At 36.4% G+C, this 14,381-nt stretch overlaps 2 protein-coding genes across 2 annotated transcripts; both read right to left on the bottom strand.

Moving 5' to 3' along the window:
- Window positions 1-997: 997 nt before the first annotated feature.
- LOC147814411 (uncharacterized) lies at window positions 998-1,492 on the bottom strand. The gene has a single exon (XM_087155497.1). The coding sequence runs from the start codon at window positions 1,490-1,492 to the stop codon at window positions 998-1,000; it is 495 nt and encodes a 164-aa protein (XP_087011623.1).
- A 271-nt stretch (window positions 1,493-1,763) lies between these two features.
- On the bottom strand, window positions 1,764-2,288 carry LOC147814410 (uncharacterized). The gene has a single exon (XM_087155495.1). The coding sequence runs from the start codon at window positions 2,286-2,288 to the stop codon at window positions 1,764-1,766; it is 525 nt and encodes a 174-aa protein (XP_087011621.1).
- Window positions 2,289-14,381: the final 12,093 nt, after the last annotated feature.

Here is a 14,381-nt window from a genome sequence, read left to right as displayed (position 1 = left end):
AAAGTTGGGACCTTCAAGAAAATGGGCCTTGAAGATATTCTAAAGTTGGGACCTTTAACAAATTCTAAAGTTGGGACCTTCAACAAATTCTAAAGTTGGGACCTTCAACAAATTCTATAGTTGCGACAGCTCCAAAAATTTCTGACGAGTCTGAGATGATCAAGACTCGACGTTTGACTTTAGCACAATTTTGCCTTTGCAAACTCTTCACAGCGTTTCTGCTGCAGCCGTTTACTCCTCCTTGGTAACACTTCCAAGTTTGACATGCAATTAAAAGATTTTGTTTTCGAGTCTATATTGCCATCTGAAGATTTTGTTTTCGAGTCTATATTGCCATCTGAAGATTTTGTTTTCGAGTCTATATTGCCATCTGAAGATTTTGTTTTCGAGTCTATATTGCCATCTGAAGATGTTTTCGAGTCTATACTGCCATCTGAAGATGTTTTCGAGTCTATACTGCCATCTGAAAAGCTTTCTCCATAGTCTGTTTCACCACCACAGCATCCACAGTCCTTCCCTCCACAGTCCGTACCGCAATCTGAAGAGTCGTATCCCCAGTCCGTACCGCAATCTGAAGTGTCGTATCCCCAGTCACAGCTGAATGTCCTGTTCCTGCGACCTGACCTGCTATTCATGCTACCAAAAGATCTTGTTGCCGAGTCTGCTGACCAACCTGAGTTGGTCGTGCAATCTAAAGAGCTTGATTCCTCATCCATGTTGTCTATAAAAATGTCAATAAGAAATTCTAAAGTTGCGAGTTGAAGGCCTCAAAAATTTCTGACGAGTCTGAGATCATCAACGCTTAATGTTTACCTTTTATTGAAAAAAAAAAAAAAAAAAAAAAAAAAAAAAAAAAAAAATTTTTTTTTTTTTTTTTTTTTTTTTTTTTTTTTTTTTTTTTTTTTTTTTTTTTTTTTTTTTTTTTTTTTTTTACAATGTTCTAACTTAGAGCGAGAGCAAGTGTTGTAGTATAATGTTTACAATGTCCTAGCTAATCTTAATCTCCATATTCATCCACATCGTTTAGCGATTCTTGGTATTCTTGCTCGTTACATTTTTCGTAATGAGAAACATATTCATTTGAATCCGTTTTAAATCCTTTGGTAGATATCATCATCACTCTTCGTAGGTTTGGCCTTTCGCTACACAATAAAATCATTTGCGCAATGGGTTCGCCAGTTTTGATATGCGCCGATTCATTACCAACATTTCGCAAAACAACTTTAACGCTTCCTCTGTATCCAGTATCAATAACACCAGCATCCACTTTTAATTTTCGTTTGGTCACCACAGATGACTTATCCTTCAACAATCCAATTTTTAATTTGGGTAGAGAAAAAACCACAAAAGTATCAATAATTACTTGCTGACCTGGCTCAATATCGACATCCATTGGAGAATACAAATCAACACCGGGTGACAATTCATCAGACGTTGTTGGCAATACTGCTGATTCATTCAGCAAGAGGAAATCTAAATTTAAATGAGCCATGTTCTAATCTATGTGTGATTTGGAAAAGTTGTAGGAGTTTATGATTTGGAAAAACTCAACTGCTGCTTTTAAAGACAGGTTTAAAAAAAAAAAAAAAAAAAAAAAAAAAAAAAAAAAAAAAAAAAAAATTTTTTTTTTTTTTTTTTTTTTTTTTTTTTTTTTTTTTTTTTTTTTTTTTTTTTTTTTTTTAAAGAGGATAAGGGGGGATTATCTAGATTCTTCATTTAGGACTCCAGAACAATTTTAAGGAGCTGATATCATTGAATCTTGTCTAGGCTATATAATCTACTCCATTATGCAAATTTTGATAATATCCTTCGAAATGGGAAGCAAAATCTTCCATATAAGGTTGTTTGCCCGATTTCTCATAATAATAGCCGAATCCATTCATACCTCGTTCTGTTTCGGTGGAAATCCTTTTTACTCTTTGTAAGATTGGTCTTTGACAAAAGAGTAAAATCATTTGCGCAATGGGCTCGCCAGTTTTGATATGCGCCGATTCATCCCCGACATTTCGCAATGCAATTTTAACGCTTCCTCTGTATGCAGTATCAATAACGCCACTATCCACTTTTAATTTTCGTTTGGTCACCACAGATCGCTTATCCTTCAATAATCCAATTTTCGAATCGAGTATGGCAAAAATTACACCAGTATCAATAATTACTTGTTCACCTGGCTCAATATCGACATCCACTGGAGAATACAAATCAACTCCGGGGGACGATTCGTCAGACGTTGTTGGCATTATAGCTGATTCAGTCAACAAGAAAAATTCCAAATCTAAATGAGCCATGTTTCAATGTATGTGTGATTGGAGTTGTGAACCCGGTAAGACTCAACGCTCAGCCTTTAACTACAACGTTAAAAAAAAAAAAAAAAAAAAAAAAAAAAAAAAAAAAAAAAAAAAAAAAAAAAAAAAAAAAATTTTTTTTTTTTTTTTTTTTTTTTTTTTTTTTTTTTTTTTTTTTTTTTTTTTTTTTACGTTGTTGTTAAAGGTTAATACGTTTGCTTTGAGATTTCAGTTTCCTCATCAAGAACTCCAGAAAAATTCTGAGTATCTGATGTCATCGAGTGAGTCTTATCTAGGCTAATATAATCTACTCCATTATATAAAATTTGATTGTCTTCAGCGAAATCATTGAGAACTTGATTGAGAACTGAATCGAAATCTTCCATATAAGGTTGCTTGTCCGATTCGGTAATGTTGCTTGTCCGCTCAATATCGACATCCATTGGAGAATACAAATCAACTCCGGGTGACAATTCATCAGACGGTGTTGGCATTACTGCTGCCTCTAAATCTAAATGCGCCATGTTTCAATGTATGTGTGACGGGAGTTTTGAATCGACAAAGCTCAACGACTGCTTTTAAACAAACTTATTAAAAAAAAAAAAAAAAAAAAAAAAAAAAAAAAAAAAAAAAAAAAAAAAAAAAAAATTTTTTTTTTTTTTTTTTTTTTTTTTTTTTTTTTTTTTTTTTTTTTTTTTTTTTTGAAATCACAGTTTGGTGAACCAAGAATCTGAAATCATGTTGATTCTATATATTATGTTATTTTTCACCATGTATACATTCCATTGTTTAATGGCGCGCAATTTTCTTGAATATTACACGGCTCGCGCTCATCCATTTCATTGGAATTTGCATCGTTGGAATCAAGATGTCACATTCCTCGTTGATAAATTGGTTTAAACAATTCTTGTTTGGGTGCAACCATGGAAAAGAAATCCCTCCACCCTGTGAACTCGCCGAATTAATCTTTCTATTGGAAGAGGATGGAATTTATTGGGAAGACATGCTTCATCGGGGTGGGCTCACAAACTATCGTTATCAAATACAAGGTGATTTAGATCTGTTACTGGATTCACTCGAAAAGAATCCGGATGCTTTGCCAGTATTTCGTACTAGGGCCGTCACCTCGTTTTTTAATCATTTGATGTGTCTCTTGTCTCGCCCTCGCCAAAATACTGTAAAAGACGACAATTTGAATCTCAAAGCCATTCTTGAAGGATCTTCGGGACCCTTTCACTTTGAATCTGCTGAATTTTGGGGAAATTTGGTTCAACAGTACTTATCTCGCAACCGACTTCCACAAGAGTTGCAACCCTTGCCCGCAGCCCGGGATCTGGACTTGAAACGCAACGAACGGTTGTATCAACTCACTTGCGAAACTCGTGGCGAGCGTTTGAATCCATTTTCCACGTTTATCGTTCCGTCCCACGAATATGTGAATGCCGTGCATTGGCAATCGGAAAACACGTTGGAAAGCTTTATGAAATTGCGACCCGACCACGCACTCTCCCAATCCATTCAACAATTGGTGTTGAGAGCATTGAATCAATTTTTAGATGGAAATTATCCATCCTGTTTGGACTCGAACCATTCCAAAGCGTTTGAATTTTTACAAAACATTTCTGTGGTGCACGACTCCATTTCAGAAGTGACATTGCTCTCACCACCGCCACGGGTCATTGATGTGTTTCAACGTTTACTCTCCTATGCTCGACTGGATGACTTGTGGCAATCGTGTTCCAACGTTCCCCTCGACACGAGTTCCGTCATCGACACTTTTCACTTGTCCGAAAAGCTCCTCTTGGCCGAGAAGCAAAACAAGATTTTGCTCCAACATATACCGCAGGATTAATACGAGAGCCACGAGAGAACACTTACTAATATGCTTGTGGAAAGGACAGAGTATATTTACAGCGTATTGGGCGGATAATTTTGTCAAAGAAGGTACACCCAAGGTATCTATATTCAAAATTCTGGGTATCTCGGCATCTCGCAAGACGTTCATTTGATACGTCAGTCCCTTGCAACCAAATACGACTCCAGGTATCATTTTTTCCAAAAAATGATAACGCTGTTGTAAAAAATGAAGCACTTCTGAATAGGGGGTGGCTTGATCAGTGGTCACGATGGCATCTGGATAGTTGTGAGGATACATGGATTTCAAATAGGCATAAGACATTGGACAATTGATGTGAAAATGCTTCTCGTATCCAGTTACATCCACAAATGATAGTTCAAGAGGTGCGTATCGTTGACCAAGCAGCACACCTACGGTATGAACGAGACCATGTACAGCCATATCTTGTTTGTTTTTTTGTAAAACAAGATGAAATTTGGCCTCCGAAATATAATCTTGGTGACGGTGTTGGGACTGTTGCTTATAACGGTTGTGGTTCAAGTATATGTCATGTACCAAATATCCAACGCCAAGAAATATACCATAGATCAAACTAAAGTCATGAAAGAGAAAGGTGTAGACGCCCAAGAATTTTGGAATTTGAATCAGTCTGGTTTCTATTACCCAGCAGTTGGAAATTTGGCGTGTATGGTTTTGCTGGGCTTGATACTCGTAATGGGATAATAAAGTATGGACCTCAGAACAATATTGCTGTTGGTGTTGGTTATTGTAACCTTTGTAGGACTGGTGTGCTTTGGATATCTAACGTACTCGACGTACAATGAAGAAACAAAAACTGCTTCAGTATTTGTGAGTGACCAAAAACTATTTGTGTACCTACAGACTGCAATGTATATTGTAGCACTTGCACTATGTGGTGGAATCTGGCAGATGGCTCCAGGCAGACGAAACTTGTGATTAACATTCACCGCTCCGAGAAGAAAATGAATAGAGTGTGAAGCTTCAACCAAGTTATTAAAAAAAAAAAAAAAAAAAAAAAAAAAAAAAAAAAAAAAAAAAAAAAAAAAAAAAAAAAAAAATTTTTTTTTTTTTTTTTTTTTTTTTTTTTTTTTTTTTTTTTTTTCAAATTTATTAATCGTTATGTTTATTATCCTTGTAGGAAATTACCAAATCTAAGGCTTACTGCTCGTTCGGGTGGAATCTCAAAACACCCGTGTTCTTGATTGCGATCTCCAAACATTGGTACAAAATTCAGTGTAGCTAAAAAATCTCCTTTTGAAAATTTTTCTTCCTTATTTGAATAATTAACCAAAACCACTAAAAGCCTATAGTGATAATCTGATTCTTTAAAAAGTTTAGCTAACACACTGGTTCTTACGCGCAAGCTTAGGTGTGTACTTGGCTGCGCTATCACATGTTCAAAACCTGGCAAAAAATCCAGATTTTCTTTTATGATTACATATTTGGATTGAAAAGGTTCAAGTACTATATCCTCTGAACAAAACAACCTGTGTTTAGTTACAACCAATGATTTTGTATTTACTTCCAGCATGGTTTGAGCGACTTGTTTTACAATGAAATTAAAAATACTTGTTTAAAGCAATCATTATAAAGAAAGGAATGATGGATACGATTGAAGATTTATTTCGATTTATTTTAAGACATGACCACGTGGTTGTGTTTGGAAATTTGGGTCGATACCCCCAAAAAGTGTTTAACGCTCTGAGTTTAGACCCTCAGCTCAATGTAGCTATACAGTCTGCCTATTACGATTGCCCATCCTCTCCAGACGGCCGTATTCGCGTGATTACTCCCAATCAAGGTTTAGATACCTTTTGTGATTTAATGGTCGTCTTGGAGCCTTTACCCGATCAAATACTGGAGAAACCACCCAAAGCGTCTCGTTTGGTAGTGTTTACAAGTCATTTCAACTGTTCAAGAAATCTCGAAACGGTTTGGACTCTTGTGTCTTTCTTTCATGGTGAGTCTCCTCCACTGTTGATTAGACACACCCAAGAATTGTTAAAGCTGCAAGACAAATCCATCCAAACGCAAGACATTCAACGGGTTCAGCCCAACGCTGTCAATTCCTTAACCATTCAAGGAAAGACACAACAGACATTAGCGTCGGAATCGTACGTTTTGATTGATTTGACTCGATACACTCAACCTCTCACCATGTATTTGGCTTTTTGGGATGCATTTGATTACATGCTGCAAAATAAATCACTTGTTCAAAGGTGGTGCATTGCTTTTCCTCAGAGCAGAGGCATGATGGCGTTCGAGCAGGTTTGGCAAAATTGTTTGGATTTGCTCTATTGCAAAACAATTGAGAATGGAAACGTTACCGAATTGCGAAATATCTTGGGTCTGTTACCATTCTATAAATCGGGTAGTATTGACAAGGAGTTTAACGTGCCTACCGCTTCATTTATGGGTGTGGAATATTTGGCCCTTTCAAAACCCGAGGATGTTTGCAAAGCTGCGAGCAAGCACAATCTAGAATACTGGGTAGGCAGCATTTATCGATTAAAATAAGTAAAAAGAAAACATGGTAAAAATACATGAAACCGATTCGTGTGACAGCGATGTCTCTTTGAGCGAATTCATGAGTCCTATCGTAGCGCTAGCCCCACCTACACCTCCATTGAGTACGTGCAGTCCCAAGGGTAAGCGTGGCCGCCCAAAAGGTTCGGGCAAGAAGAAACCTCCCAAGAAACATGGGAAGCGGGGACGTCCAAAAGGCTCGGGCAAGAAAAAACCTCCCAAGATACCAGGGAAGCGAGGACGTCCGAAAGGATCAAAAAACAAGAAAAAGACGGCAAACGCAACACATTGGAGTGTTATGCCGTATGCGGCTTCTTCCTGTGGATCGTCATCTCCAAGCTCTTCCAGAGCATCTTCACGCTCTCCTTCTCCATGCGGGAGTCGTGCCAGAAGTCAATCTGTGAGTTCGGCTGCGAGTGATCGGTCTGCAACGGGTCCAGTGGGTTCACGTTTTTTGAAATGGGGAAAAGACCATTCGGAATTGGTGTACGATTACAAGCCACATAGAATAACTTTTAAGAATGAGGATGGAAATTTTAAGCAGAAACGTCTTCCAAATAAATCGTGTCGTTATTTGTTGAGCCATTGTTCGAGAACGCATCCCACAAAAAGAGATACCAAACCACGTAAAACGCTCATTACGATAAAGAAGCGACCCACTGTACGTGGCTGGCTACCATACAGTTGATACCATTTGCAAGTTGCGTGTTTTCCAATGAATTTTCTTGTGAGCAGAGTTGTCGAGCGTCGCTGTCTTAATTAAAGCCTCAAAAAAAAAAAAAAAAAAAAAAAAAAAAAAAAAAAAAAAAAAAAAAAAAAAAAAAAAAAATTTTTTTTTTTTTTTTTTTTTTTTTTTTTTTTTTTTTTTTTTTTTTTTAATAATGTTGAAAGCTTTTCATGTAAAGTAAAACAATGCAAAAAATAAACACACTGCCCATACGTGTATCCATTCAATCCATAGCAATGTAAAAACAATCAACATGAATGCAAAAGCACCATGTAAGCTCCAGTTTAAATATTGTTTTTCCTTTAGAGTTTGAAAATTGTACAATTTTCTTTTCGGCGCAGATTTTATAGTGTTTTTACGCAGAGCCGTCAAATATTCTAAAATTTTTTCAGACATAAATTCATAACGATCCGATTCATCTTCCTCTGCCAATATTGTATCCCACACCACTTCAGGCGTAATGAGGCGCATCGCTTCATTTTCCTTCTTGAAATACAAAAAATCCAACCGCTTGTTGATCTTGGTTAGCATGTCTGCCGTCAATACCGAATCATAATTATAAGGGTCGATGACATCCAATACGAGAGAAAAAATGCTGAATATGGCGAAAGCATTGCTTATACCACCCAACACTTTTCCTAACGTGGCCAATGTTCGGACAGACACAGATACCGTTTGGTTCAATACCGCTTGCGTGAGGGCAGACTTGATGGGAATGCTACTAGTCGCTTTTGCAATGAGTTTTGGCGCTTTTTTGCGCAAAATCTTTTCCACGGCATAGACGGTAATGTCTAATCCAAAATCAAATGCCACTTCTTTGGCAATGTCTTTGGCAATCTCTGATCCGTCAGCCGATGCCTCTGTAATATCTGTCACGTCCGGCACATTTGGAAATTCAACGTCTTTTGGAATGGTGGGTAATGTCTTTTTCGGAGGTGTAATGGCTGATGTTTTAATGGTTCGATACACTGTTTTACCCAAGAGAAATTCCAAAATGGTTTGTCCAGTCGGCGAATAGCAGTCGTTTCCATCAAATTCCAAACCATAGGCGGCACAATAATCTTTATTCAAGTACATGTTTCCCTTTTTCCAATCCAACCCTTCGTGTAAAGTATGTTTGGATTCTAATCCAAATGCCTTTTCGGGAAATGTGGCGAGCAGTTTTTTCAAAGGATTGACCACCATACATTGGCCGTCGATCCATTCGGAATCGACGGTCGAGGGGGATCGCCAACAACTAGGCTGGCACGCCAAGGTGAGATGATTGCTTCCGATGGGTATCCATTGGACGGGATCCGTTTTTTCACAGGGTATTCCATTGGATTTGTATGGAAAACAACTCAATATCGAACAACCCTTTTCGGTAAATGCAGTATTTTCCACCACAATGCATTTCTGAGCCAATGAGTCGGGTATATAATAATCTTGACGCGTTGCGGGACGAGTATGTATTTCAGCGTGTTGAAACAAATGAGGATATCGTTTTCGGTATTTTTTCATCATGTACACGCGAGTGTGTTCCGTTGCGTACAAAACAGCATGCTGTAATTCATATTTACTGGGTCGATGCATCTAGACATAAAACGCTTTCCAACGTGGGACCCTTGTTTTGAGCCGATAAAACGTTTTTACTCAAGAAAAACACGGGTTCACCTCTTAATGTAAATGTTGAACACTTTTCACAAGAAATGTTTAATTTTTTCAAAAATACGGTATTGGGCATTAAAAATCTTTCAAATTTTCTTTTCTGATTCCCGATTCGTTTGCAATGATGACCAAAATTGTAAAATTTCTCTCGAGTCAACCATGCCACAATCGTCTTTTGCTCTTCAAGAGTGCAACGGTTTGGTAAGGCGTAACAAGGAAATGCGCACAATAAATGGGCGTCATTGTTGATTGTGATGCTTTGCTCACTGACAACGATTCCATCCTTTGAAGAGCAGGCGCAGCGCAAACCTTTTTCAATGCGAGCGCAGTGCGGGGGCACGCTGTCTGTTTTCAATGTAACGAGTCCTTCGTCGTTTGAGTTTTTTAAAAAGGTGCTGGGAAATTCTTGCACGTACAAATCCATAATTGTACAAAATGAAAACGTTGCACTTTATAAAAGAACCTTGATATTCCCAATATCTCACAGGAAAAATTTTAAATTGATAAATGTTTGGATGGTGCAGCTTAAAAAAACTTGCCAGGTAATGAGATAGCAAATACTTGTTCCAGACCAGCTGTGGTGAATGCACACAAATACTTGCAGTCATAAACGGCATTGGTATGAATTGAGTTGGTCGCAGAGATTATAACGTATCACATTAAAAAAAAAAAAAAAAAAAAAAAAAAAAAAAAAAAAAAAAAAAAAAAAAAATTTTTTTTTTTTTTTTTTTTTTTTTTTTTTTTTTTTTTTTTTTTGAAAGTTTAACTTGTAGTCTGTGTAGTGTTTGTCTCGTCGGGTGATTCACTGGCGTCTTTCACGTTTAAAGAATCCAATTTATTTCTTAATAACATGTTTTGTATGTTGTCGAGGATACGCTTCCATCCACCTCGCTTTTCAATACAATCATCATACATGTATGAAATGAATCGCTCACACCTGTCTGAAAACTTTCGAGCGCAATCAAAGGGCCCTACATCGCAACAGTATCGATTTACTAATGTCAAACGAACAATGCGCAGAAATACAAATATATGAGTAATTTGTATTGGTTGGTTTCGCTTAAGCATTGATATCGCTATCATAAGTATTTGGAAATTGATTTCTGAATCGCTCCATTCACACATGTCGGTGTTCAATGGTATGTCGGTTATCAATGGCATCAACTCAAATGCTGTGTATTCTGTCTTGATGTACTCATCAGCTATATCTTTTAGGTCTTGGTACAATTTTTCATCGGAAAATTCAAACCTGTAAAGGAATCGGTCTACAATCCGAGATGTCCATGACTTGTCAGAGTCTGGTATATAAGAACATGCCAACAACTTCCACGAAGCAGCAGGAGGCTTCTCATCCGATTCAGAAGGCGTGTGCTTTAGGGCCATCATTGTTAAATTACTGTGGTTCTTTTGCAGCTGACAATCCTCTGCTGTCGTTGATCTAGTAAATCTGTGTGGTCTTGACAAACCTTATAAACATCCATCAGTAAAAAAAAAAAAAAAAAAAAAAAAAAAAAAAAAAAAAAAAAAAAAAAAAAAAAAAAATTTTTTTTTTTTTTTTTTTTTTTTTTTTTTTTTTTTTTTTTTTTTTTTTTTTTTTTTATGATTGTTAAAAAAATTTGCAACATGTTAAAACTTGTACGTTTTCTTAAAATTAAATTCTTTTGATTCAAAGTTTGGTTTGATTTTTTCCAAGGTTACTTTCCAACGTTCTGTAATTTGTGCAGGTGTCTTTCCCAACCAAATGTCTGCTTGCAAATTTTTAATTTCGCGCATTAAAACATCTACAAATAATTTTCGATTCAAAGACAATTTAATCTGGTTCAGGAAGAGTTCATTTGGATCAATTTGCTTTTCATCGCTTTCCTGCGAGGTTTCAACTTGATCCGTGTGTCTATCATCAGTTTCTACTGGATCTTGATCAATTTGTTGATTGCTGCTTTCCTGCGAGCTTTCAACTTGATCCTTGTGTCGATCATCAGTTTCTACGGGTTCTCGATCAATTTGTTGATTGCTGCTATCCTGTGAGATTTCAATTTGATCCACATGTCGATCACAAGCTTCTAAGGGATCTTGATCAACAAATTGGTTATCGCTATCCCGCGAGGTTTCCTCTCGATCCTCATTCCAATCATCATTTTTTAGAGGATCTTGATCAATAGATTGGTCGTTACTTTCCTTGAAAATTTCGACGTGCTCCATATTTCGATCGTCACATTCTATCGTGTCCTTATCGAGAGGTTGGTCGTCACTTTTCTGGACAACTTCCACTTGATCTGAAATGATTTCACTGATATTCATTTTCAATTTACCACACCAAAAGCACGTCGGCAAAAAGTTTTTCAAAAGACAAATTGGACGATGAACTCCAAGCAACAGGCAAATCATCGGTAGGAAACACTTTGCAGTTGACCAAGAATATATCTTTGAAGATGTATTGAAAGCTCTGTTGAACAGAATTTCAGATACTTCACACGCAAACGCTAATGGTGAGAGGATAGGTAAAGCGACAGCAGACAATGTGTATCGAGCCAAACTTTTTTCGTAAGACCCATCGGCGAAATATCCAAAGAATCTGACAACTTTATTGCATTTACATTTATATGCATCAACAATCAGAGGCGTATTCATATCAAATGTTTCAAATATTGGAAATGCATCATTATCCAAATTGAAAAAATTGGTTCCCTCCATGGATTCAAGAGCAAGAGAATATTCACAGTTGTTCAGCAGGTTGTAATGACGGTACCAGCGAGTCATCACAGAATATAAAGAAGATTTAAAAAAAAAAAAAAAAAAAAAAAAAAAAAAAAAAAAAAAAAATTTTTTTTTTTTTTTTTTTTTTTTTTTTTTTTTTTTTTTTTTTTTTTTTCAATCAATGCTACTGACGTTTGAACTTGAGCCAAGAAATTCCAAAGTTGTGAGCTCCAAGAAATTCTAAAGTTGCGAGGCCCCAGAAATTCTAAAGTTGCAAGTTGGAGGGCTTCAAGAAATTCTGACGAGACTGAGATCAGAAAGACTGAACGTCTGACTTTAACCTACAACGTCAAAAAAAAAAAAAAAAAAAAAAAAAAAAAAAAAAAAAAAAAAATTTTTTTTTTTTTTTTTTTTTTTTTTTTTTTTTTTTTTTTTTTTTTTTTTTTTTTTTTTTTTTTATCGATGCTACTGACGTTTGAACTTGAGCCAAGAAATTCCAAAGTTGCGAGCTCCAAGAAATTCTAAAGTTGCGAGCTCCAAGAAATTTTAAAGTTGCGAGCTCCAAGAAATTTTAAAGTTGCGAGCTCCAAGAAATTCTAAAGTTGCGAGCTCCAAGAAATTCTAAAGTTGCGAGCTCCAAGAAATTCTAAAGTTGTGAGCTCCAAGAAATTCTAAAGTTGTGAGCTCCAAGAAATTCTAAAGTTGCGAGGCCCCAGAAATTCTAAAGTTGCAAGTTGGAGGGCTTCAAGAAATTCTGACGAGACTGAGATCAGAAAGACTGAACGTGTGACTTTAACCTACAACGTCAAAAAAAAAAAAAAAAAAAAAAAAAAAAAAAAAAAAAAAAAAAAAAAAAAATTTTTTTTTTTTTTTTTTTTTTTTTTTTTTTTTTTTTTTTGGATGGGCCATCTTGTTCAATTGTTCAATCATTCAAAGTATATCGTGTTGGGTGTCTAAGTTTTTTTATGTTGTGTTTAATCTGTAATCCTCAACCCCATCGTCTTGTGCACCTGCGACATGTTCCTTGACGATGTATCGTCACGTAGCAAGTATTGGGAGTGTCACAGACCCAAGTAGCTATTCCTGTACTGCAATTCTCGCAAATGATAACAGAACACATACTAATCTTTCTTTATATCTTCTCATTACCTGGCTTCAATGATTTGAATCGTGATAAGAAAGAAGATTATCAGTATGAAGCATGACACGTTTCTGTGTTTAAAAAATGCTTACCGGGGTCACATTAATAAAACCAAACTGAACCAAGTCGCCTTGCAGGAAACTGATCCATTTTTACATCGGACGATGCGACTGGTTACGGAAGAGGAATCTTTTGTGGTTCCTTGGGACGTTTCGGAATTTACTTTTAAATTTCGTAAAGCCACTCCCCAAGAACGATTGCATCAGGTCGTCTCGACGTATTTATTGCGCTTGGTAATGATTGTGAAAGAAGAAATGTACATTCGTACGTTTACCAAGCCCGAGTCCCAAATGGCCATCATGGCTTGGAAAAATATTTTAAAAGAAAACATTTTTATAGTTTTAACCTTGTTGTACAATGTTAAATGGAATTCAGATTTACTGCTCAACAAATTTGAAACGTTGATTATGGATTTACTGGAGGGCAAAGCATCGGCCCTGCGAGAGTTTTTAAATAATCAGTGTCACATCCCAGCACCCATAACGCCTGCTGAACAACTCTTTCCAAAACTCAATTTTCTCACCATTGGTCAGTTTGGATCGTCATTTTGGCGATTGTTGCACTGGATGGCAGAAGCTATGGACGGTAGACCCAATGATTCAGAAGACGTCCTATTGGCCAAAAACATGTGGCGTGAGCAGATTGCAGAATCCATGTATCGAATGTTGCGGTGTGGAATATGTATGGCGCATTTGAAGCATATCGTCCAAGAATTGAAACCGCAATTGATGGACGAGAAGACTGAACAACGTAAACTGTGGTACAACATACACAACAAAGTAACGGAGAGCAAACTCGATCGCTATCGAACCAATGAAAATGCAAATTATTCAGAATCGGAATTTAATGAAGATGTATCATTTATGCGCCAGGCTCTATTCCCATAATAACTGCTCTTTGGAGGTTTGGCTGTTCGTATCTTGTTAATCTGCATCTGATCATAAATGTGTGGTGTAACCGCTTTTCGTCCGTCGGGAGCCACTAGAGCATCGACACTTCCTAATACTTCGGGATTTAAAATATTCCACCATATAATGGATAAACCATATCCTATGGAATCCTTAAAAGCATAGTTTGATAACAACATTTGATTTTTAAATGATATCTTTTCCAATACACTGTCATAAATGAGTCCTCCATAGGTGCCATAATAATATTTAGGGTCCACCATTACAAAATTTGGTTTTCGATTTACGGCACCAGGAAGTGCAGCGTCTCGTATCAAATTCAAACATTGAAATTTTTCCATCAATTCCTGCAGCGAATGGTATGGTACATGAACAAAGGCCATGTCTACAAGATTTGGGAAAATTAAAGCTCAACAGCTTAAATACAGAATTTAAAAAAAAAAAAAAAAAAAAAAAAAAAAAAAAAAAAAAAAAAAAAAAATTTTTTTTTTTTTTTTTTTTTTTTTTTTTTTTT

The sequence above is a fragment of the Parasteatoda tepidariorum genome, chromosome 2 (assembly GCF_982258835.1).
Source record: "Parasteatoda tepidariorum strain Cologne lab strain chromosome 2, Ptep-v5.0, whole genome shotgun sequence".
Classification (NCBI taxonomy): domain Eukaryota; kingdom Metazoa; phylum Arthropoda; class Arachnida; order Araneae; family Theridiidae; genus Parasteatoda; species Parasteatoda tepidariorum.
This window is presented reverse-complemented; position numbering and strand designations above follow the sequence as displayed.